The following is a 9079-nucleotide window of genomic DNA, read 5'->3' as shown; positions in this document are numbered from 1 at the left end:
TCCTTCTGTTAACTTCCCCAAGGAGATTCAAAACTAAGCAAAGGGTAATCCTTCAGACAGTGCTTGTCTCTCAGAAGTGATGCTTGTTCCCTCCCATGAACCTGTCCTACTGTGAACCTCCTCTACCCCTTGGAATTCGCAGAGGACACCAACTCGGCACACCTGACATCCAGCAGGCTGGATGTTACATTTCTCCTGTATCATTTTGAAAGCTGCATCGTGATCTTCAGAAGAAAAGGCTGCCAAACTCCAAGGGATCATGGAAATGGAACCAGCAACAAATGTGGCAGGATCCACTAGCCTGAACCTGTGAAGTGAGTTTGTAACTGCTAAATGACACGACTTCTACCGAAGGCCCATCATCTCTGGAGAAGGCCCATCATCTCTGGAGAAGGCCCTTGACCTTGTCTTCCCTCACCTGACCCTTCTCAGCTCAGGGCAGCAAAGCTGGAGTTTCACCCATTCTCCCCTATTAGCAGTCAGGGATAGCTCTGCAGAGGGGAACATTACAAGGAGCTAAGTCAGGTCAAAATTTACAGTCAGACAGGGACGGGCCCTCGAGGAAGCCAGTATGAAAACACACCAAAACTGCGACTGCAGGCACCTATGAAGGCAAGTCCAAGAGATTAAAGTCACAACGGCCAGACTTGCATACTTTGCTAAGAGATAAATAAAACTTTGACATTATACTAAATTCACTAAATCGAGACATGCATCAGTCACTTCCACGGGTGACCAGAACACCAGGACCCATCCCTTCCCCCAAAACATTCCAGTTTTAGAAATCACAGAAAAGCCAAGGTTAACGGTGTCAGCCACACATGCTTGCTATGTGCCTGCTTCCCTACTAAATCAGTACTAGCTAAGAGCTGCACTTGTAATCTTGATTGCAGAAGCTGCCGAACTCCAAGGGATCATACAGATGGAGCCAACAACAAATGTCCCCACTGAATGTACCCAAATGACCCACTTTGTACCCATCTCATGACTAAAACTTACGCTGTAAAACGTTCGTGGAAAAATGACCTTGTAGCAACCCACGTGGGACTCCTCCCATCTCTCAGGAGCTATCCTTATTCCCCAATAAACCCTTCCCACTCTTAAAAAAATAAGAGCACATAAATTCTAGTTTATTGTGAGTCTTCTTTATTTATAGTACAAGTCTCTAAAAGGTCAAGGTAGTTATTTTTTAAATAATAGGTCAAGTATATAAAACAGCTGGAACCAAAGTAGAGAAATATATACATTATTATACAGTACTTTCAATACTGTTAATTGAACTTTTCGTATTAAATTAAAAGACTATTATGATTTACAATGTTATTTCTCTAGTTTAAAATTCAACCTGCCAAAAGACATAATGTACATCATTTTACAAAACTGCAAGCAGTGTTACTAAAACTGCTCCTGATTGTAGTTTTTAATTTTCTATAATACACTGCACCCGTGTTACAAAAACAAAAACAAAAACAAAACAAAGGCATTGCACGACATGTTCTGAATACTGCATAAGTCAGTGTTAACACTTAAGGAATAATGAATGGCCTAATGTCTCACCATCAGGCTCATTCGTAATAGTTTCCACCCATCAAGCGAAGTCAACTTTCCACACGTAGACGACCTTCCTTGGCGATTTTACAAAAGCCCACTGCTAATGGGTAAAATGCAAAAACTGATGGCCACAAAGCCATCACAAAAGCTGATGCCAATATGACCCTACAATTTACAATATCCAGGAAAAGCCTAAGGCTAGAAAACCACTCACTGCTGAATCAAAAAAAAAAAAAATTATAAAGACATTCTGTAGGAAATTTTGAGTATCTATAAATTTAAAGTAGTAAGGCTACAAAAGAGCTTACAACAGCTTATTTTCCTTATTTTTCTTAGGCTGAGATAAGAAAAAAGTACATTCTATTTTTTAAACAAGGTTTGATGGCATCAAAAAGTTTCACATTTACAAATAAGATTTTTATACAAAGCAACACATTGACAGTTTTCTCGTGCTACTATTATTTTCAGAATTCACATTGTATTCTACAGAAAGAAGTATTAAGTTTTCATCCTCATTCCTAACTTATTGGCATTAATATTCTCTAGGTATTGAAAGGGAATTCAAGAGAAGAAAATTGTCATTCAATTCTTAAATTGTGTGGCATGGTATTTGAAACACCTTATGCATAAGTAGTGGCCTAAACAACAGTACCAGTGAAATCTTACATTTTTTCTTCATTAATTCAGCCCAGACATTAATTTTAAAAGGATAGATCACCCCCTGCAAAGCAGCAACTCTTGTTTCAGAATGCTTAGTAACAAAATTATAAAACAGGCTGCAGGCTCTAAAAATTGTTTTTCATGGGCAGGGGAAAGAGAAATCAACAAACCATATTATTGTCAGAACTATTCCCATGAAGCTTTCCAATTATGCATGCAATACTGAAACTAAAAAGAAACCACCTGATTATAGCTGTGGGTAGGGGGACACTTTCTACTTCCACAGGAAATGAACAGGTTCAGTGACCCTAAACAGCCAGTCAGAAAAAATAATTAAGAGACAAAAAACAGTGTTGGCATTACACTACAGACACGAAAGCCATTGTTCCCAGGCATGTAAAAAGTTTATCATGTTCTGCCCATCTTTCACCTCCAGTCTGGACATCAAAACTAAAGTTAGCCTTCCGTGTATCTTCAAAAGGCACCTAAGGGGTGAGGGTGATGAGCAGATTTATCTGCTCATCTATCTTAACTTGGTCAATTTTGCATTAGTTCAAATGAACCAGGTTTTTAATAAGCAACAAACGCCAAAGCACTGCCTTCATTCTTTCAAGTAAACTTTCTAAAATGTGTCACATACTGATTATGCTGTATAACTAAAAGCATCAATTATTTTTAAGTGACAATTAACATGCTATTATTGGAAGCCTGAAAAAGAGTAAAATCCTTAAAACTGTGAATCCCCAAGGTCAGTCCTGTTACAGAGAGAACCCAAGAGAAATATTGTGAGACCACAGTAATATTCCCTCAAATTCATCACCTCTTCCCAAGCACATTCTGCAGCAAGCACAACTGCCGCCAATTAAACAAGAGGCTCCTTACTAGGAGCGTCTCTCTCAGCAGCCGCAGCAGCAGAACGGGTCTGTGCGCAGAAACCAGGAAACAGGACTTCCCATACTGGAAATAAATGCACGTCAATTGGTTCTACTGAAAGATACTTTACCCTTATAAAAACTAATCAAGTGCTTCCTTCTCACACAATCCCTTGGGTTCAGTCTTATTTTTTGTAACAATTCTTTATTAATAATTCTTCCTTTAGGGTATCAGTGATTGTAGAATTAATTACTAATGAGCCATTTACTATGTTTTGCTGAAAAGGAGGGGGAAATCTAGAATATAAGTGTATGCAAAAATGTAAGCACTTTAAACAAGCTTTAAAATACTACAAAAAGGGAAGGGAATCAAAGTTAACAGATCCAGCTTCTTTTTTTTTTTTTTTTTTTTTTTGGTCTTTTTCCTTTTTATCGGTACCGGGGATCGAACTCACGACTGCCTGCTTGCAAGGCAGGCACTTATGCCGCTGAGCTAAATCCCCAGCCCTAGATCCAGCTTCTTGACCCCTACAAAGAAGACAGAATTTTGAAACATCAAATATACTAAAAAGCATGGTAAACTAGGGAAACATAGAACATAGCAGGATTCCCAATTTAAGTTAAAAAAAATTCAATAAAACAGTAAATGCCAACCTGTTGAGCCAATAATGGAATAAATCAGAATGTTTCTAAAAGTTTCAGAAATCCTGACAACAGGTAACATTAAATTATTAGATACTTTGAACCACATATTTAACAGCTCCCAAATGCTTTAAGTAAAAACAATGTCTCAAACGTGAAGCCAGCATAGTCACGATCTATGAGATATGTTTAGTTTTCTTCACCAAACACGTAAACTGATATCACATGTGATATCACATGTCTATTCAACTCTAACCTTTACCCTTTGAAGTGGATCGATACTTTTAGACTAATTGAAAAACTGTTCATGCAACTCTCCAACCTACAGATAGCTAACTCACAGGTATCTAAAACGGAAGTGCAAATCCATGGAAGCTTTCACGCTTCAGTTACAGTCAGTCTTTAAAGAACCACAGAACTGAAAGGTCTCTTCCACATAGTGGTGAATGTCAAGAAGAAATAAAACACATCTCTTATTTTTGGTCTCTTGTTTGTGCCCACTTTCCTTCACAGTCCATTTCAAAATCTATGCTCGATCTCAGCAGTTCAGATCCAGTCCTGTCCAGTGGTCTGGTACCATAAGGAAATATTTGTCCATTGCTTCACAAAATCTAGTCCTATACAACTCTGGAGAGACCACCGTTGGCATTTTACCTAAAATTGTAAAAAAGAAAAGGGGGATAGCTGTTATACACATAATATGTTTCTTCATACAAACCACATAAAGACACACACACCACAGCAGTCTAAGGGTGGGGGTAATCTGCTGCGCCACCTGCCCTGGACAGATCTACCCCGGTATCAACTGTTATTTCAAAAGTTGAGCTGCTACCTAGAGATAAGAGATGTTAAAGGCACAACTGAAGGGAGCAGTACTTATTAGACAACCTAGAAGGCAACAAGTATTAATCTATTAACAGCCTTCAGAGCCTGTGATTTCTTTCTTCTAACTTCTTACTTTGGGAACTGGCATTCTAACGAATCTAAACCATAGATTTCCCTACGTACACAATTCCCCTTATTATTTCGTAGTTCTGGGTAATTGGGAATCCTGCTATGTTCTATGTTTCCCTAGTTTACCATGCTTTTTAGTGTATTTGATGTTTCAAAATTCTGTCTTCTTTGTAGGGGACAAATAGAATTAAAAAAGTATTTACTTCTTAAATTTTAATTGATAAGGGGTTATGAGAATAGTGTAAAAACTACACAAAATAAAAATTCTGCTCACCTTGTCCTCCCAAAATTCCTGTTGATTTCACAACCATTTCAAGCTTTTTGTCCCACGTAAATGTTCGAATATAATCTGGGGGTAGAAAGAGGTAGGCATAGTTAGAGTACAGCTCTGTTAATAAATATAGGCAAATGACGACAGCAATGATTAGTACTATTTCTGTTTTTTGTTCGGTGCTGACTGACATTGCCAGGTACTATTGTGAGAATTTTGCCCCCATTAATTTGTTTACTCCTCAAAACAATAGTAGAGGCTCTCATTTGTAGATGACTTTGCAAAATGACACTGGTACCTTGACCCATGCACTTAATTCTTTCCATAATTCTGGTCACATCCCGAATTGAATAAGCACAGAATCAAATTTCTAAGTAATGTCAACAATGAACCTAACCACCAAATTTGATTTGGTTCTCATCTAATCTGGTTTGTGACCTCAGGTACCACTCCACTGTATATATTTTGGGCAAAGATAATGAAAATAGAAATAGAATAGAAAACTATTATTGAAATTTCCAATTAAAGTTTGTGAAAATATTCAATGTCAGCTTCAACAGAATTATAAAGATTTTACTCCAGCTTTAATTATGAACTATAAGTAGGGTACACCTATTAACTTACCTATAATGCCAACTACTAGCTCATTGCTAGTATCATCTCGCCCAACCAGCAAAGAATAATCGATAATGAGGTGGCTAGAAAGGAAATGAGAGTCACTATGGATGGCGGTCCTCAACACAGCCTTGGAATGCGAACGAATGTACAAGGGATTGTCTCGAACCATCTTTAGAAGATTCTCATCCAGCAGGACTACATCACAACTCTCTTTCCCCGTGTCAGTTTTCACATTTCGATTCCTAAGTGAGCCCTTCAAATCAAAAACCTAGTGGAAGAAAATTCTGTTACTTGTATATGAGTTGGCACACTAGTTAATCAATGTAATTAAACAGGTAAAAAGACATCTTACAGTCACTATTATCATATCATAAATTTTATAAGAAGTCATTAAATGTGTGGCAATATAAGTGTACCATACGAAATTAACAGCAAGATATTCAATAACTACAACATTTCAGGAATACTCTGGTCAAGTTAATCAATTTTAAAATACATTAATAAGGAACTAGAAAAATTTATCATTAGATCATAGAGCAGCATAAAGAAAACACACAGTCTTAAAAACTTAAAAGTTTTGATACCAAAACTGTTCAATTATTTATATTTACGGTAGTGTAGAATGAACAGCTTAACTTTAGGAATATTTAACAGAATTCAGAGGCCACAGAACTTGAGCAGAAGCAGCAGCCCGAGGCCTGCGTGGAATCTGCAGACCGGGCCGGCCCCATCCCAGATCACGATGACGGTGAGGAGCCAGTGTCAGTGTGACCATTAAGCACATGGTGTAGTACAGCTAATGCTTTCCTCGTACAAAGACGGTCTCAGAAATGGAACTGCACTGCGCTAGAGAGGCACAGCCTCCGCAACTCTGCACCAGGTGGGAGCAGCTCGAGGGTCAGCACCACGAAGATTACAGCTCAAGAATAACCTACAGCACCCTAGAATCAAAATCGACTGTGTGACTGGTACACTGCTGGGAAGAGCACTGCTCTGGAATAACTGAGACCACCCTGGAACCTGAAGTAACTGTGGGACTCTGATAAAGGATGTCATCTCTCTGAATCTCAGTTAACTTACTTTTAAAATTGAGGCAGTGGAAGCAGAACTGTCCTCTTATTTTATCAATTATGTGATTCTAAAGTAATGGATATATTAAATTTTAGGACTTGCCCATAACAATAATTTATCTTTACTCATTCTTCAGTAAGTCAAAAATTAAATCTCACCCAGTAGACAGAATTAAATATTAAATATATAGTAAAATAAAACTCAGATTCATTACCTCCAAAAACTAGTACAAAGGGTCCCAAGAAATGAATGCTTCTCTCAGTCCAACATGCTTACCTGCGCCATTTTTCTGCCATAGAAGAGATTTTCCATGACAAGGAGGTCTAATTTCTTCTCGGTGTTGTTCTGCGAGTTCTTATAACCAATTCTGTAAACTCCAAGAATTTTGGCCAAGGCAGTGGGCCTCTATCCAGAAAAAAATCAAAGTAAACTCTTATGAAAAGGGATTATTCATAATTTGATATCAATTTTGTTAATGGATTATCTATGTAATAACAAAACATGATTTACTACTGATATAACCAGCCAGAGATCTTGAAAGAAATTCAAACCCTTGAATTTCAGAAGTACAGTAGCAATGCCAACAAAAATACTGATTAGATCCTTAGGATTCTCCACAGGGACAATCCTTCACAGTTTATAAATTTAAAAACTTCTATTTTGACATATAATTTCCTCTAATAACATTTAAAAAAAAACCATAGCTTTAAAAAATCGAACTCCTTCATAATCTTGCGTAGTGGGGGTCGTTCTTCAGTAGTTCAGCAAATGTGGACCACTGGTATCCCTCTGTTTCTAGCTAAAGGTGGCATCCCACTTCTTAATGTTTCCAATTTCTGAGCAAAGTTAAAACTGTTAATCTGAGCAAAGTTAGAACTCACTAAATGTGCAGCTAATTTTATCCAGTTTTAGTATTTAAAATTGATTTTCATCATCTAATTGATTTTCATCATACATTAAATGCAACGGGACTGGGGATGTAGTTCAATGGCACAGCGCCTGCCTGGCAGGTGGCAAGGTTCAAGAGTTTGATTCCTGGTACAAAAAAAAAAGCCAAACTTGTTCACGAATTTCTACTGGAAAAGGTTGGAAAAACAAGCGTTTGATATCTCAGATCTCAACAGTATAACAGACACCAAGTCAGGTTCAGTTCACATCTTGCCACAGGGAAAACTGCCATTTGAACTAAGCCCTGGGATACGAGAGACTCTAGTAAACTCTAATTATACATCAAGATTCAGGGTTTCTACCTTTTGTTGAACAGCGTTTGTAATGTAACTGAAGTAGTGTGGTGCAAAGTCAAGGAAAGACTGGACTTCCAGACGAGGCATCTGCTTCAAAATGAATCTATCATCTAAAAGGCAGAAATTTCATGTGTTTATTCAATCATAAAACATACTATCATCTGTAATAAGTCACAGATATTTCCTTGTGTTATAGTTTTAACAGATATTTTCTAATGTCACAGTGAAAATTCTCATCAGAACCCAATTCTCACACAACTGAAGGGCTAGGAAGGACCCCGAGAAGCCCTCTGCTTCCCCCAGTACATCTAGATTCACTGGTCCACGAACACCTTTGAAACTGCCAAATAAAATTTTATAAACTCCTTTGTTAACTATCCACTAAGTCACGGTCACAACAGTTCTTACTGAGCAACAGAACAGATCTCCTGGTGCATTTTCTTAAGTCATTCTGCTTCCAGTGGGAGAATAAAATATGACATATAAAATGTTCACAATATTCTGTAAGTTTTTGTAAGGTTAAGAACTCGGTCTTCTATTTTCAGATTAACTATTTCTAACTTTCTCTCACTAGCAACTAAGGTATCCTTTCAAGTTTTGTAAAAGTTTTCTCTTTACATTTAGAGAACTCAGAACTAGATAGTTTAATGAACTGAGTCTCATTATAAACACATACATACATACATATATTTTTTTTGAATGCCTTATTCCATTCTCTCAAGATAAAAAAATAAAAATTCAAAAGTTGGGCACGGTGTGGCATATATACCTGCACTCCCAGCACTTGGGGGGCTGAGGGCAGGAGGATCACTGCAAGCTCAAGGCCTGGGTTACAAAGCAAGTTCAAGGCCAGTCTGAACTACATGGTGAGATCTTGTTTCAGAAAAATTTTTTTGACAAAGGGGCCCAATATGTTCACTGGAAAAAAAGAGCCTCTTTAATAAACGGTGCTGGGAAAACTGGCTTTCTCAGAAGTATGCAATGTAGCAAATATGGGGGATTTCCTATCTTGTCTTTAAAATCCAATATTGTTCTCATTGTTTGCTTTGTTCTGATTATTTGACTTTACTCAATATCCTGTTTTGATTGGTTTTATTCTGTTTTTGGTTTGATTTTGCTATGTCTGATAGAATGGACAACTACTGTGACGATAAGACACACTATGGTAACTCTTGTGTTTTCCTAGCATCCTGCTT

The 9079-nt window shown here is 37.6% G+C and overlaps 1 protein-coding gene across 10 annotated transcripts in view; it reads right to left on the bottom strand.

The window, feature by feature from the left end:
* Nucleotides 1-1123: 1123 nt before the first annotated feature.
* Pikfyve (phosphoinositide kinase, FYVE-type zinc finger containing) overlaps nucleotides 1124-9079 on the bottom strand; it is a 94124-nt gene continuing 86168 nt past the window's right edge. For all 10 annotated transcript variants that reach the window (XM_063237377.1, XM_063237375.1, XM_063237382.1 and 7 more), the window contains 5 exons: nucleotides 7890-7993; nucleotides 6916-7044; nucleotides 5575-5836; nucleotides 4954-5028; nucleotides 1124-4379 (listed from right to left, as the gene is read on the bottom strand). In XM_063237377.1, the coding sequence (XP_063093447.1) occupies nucleotides 4264-4379; nucleotides 4954-5028; nucleotides 5575-5836; nucleotides 6916-7044; nucleotides 7890-7993 (686 nt within the window). In that variant the 3' untranslated portion in view covers nucleotides 1124-4263. The remainder of the gene's footprint in view (nucleotides 4380-4953; nucleotides 5029-5574; nucleotides 5837-6915; nucleotides 7045-7889; nucleotides 7994-9079) is intronic.

The sequence above is a fragment of the Cavia porcellus genome, unplaced genomic scaffold, assembly GCF_034190915.1.
Source record: "Cavia porcellus strain 051 isolate PalLab524CR breed Dunkin Hartley unplaced genomic scaffold, mCavPor4.1 scaffold_26, whole genome shotgun sequence".
Lineage (NCBI taxonomy): Eukaryota > Metazoa > Chordata > Mammalia > Rodentia > Caviidae > Cavia > Cavia porcellus.
The sequence above is the reverse complement of the archived record's forward strand: the minus strand, read 5'-3'. Positions and strand labels throughout refer to the sequence as shown.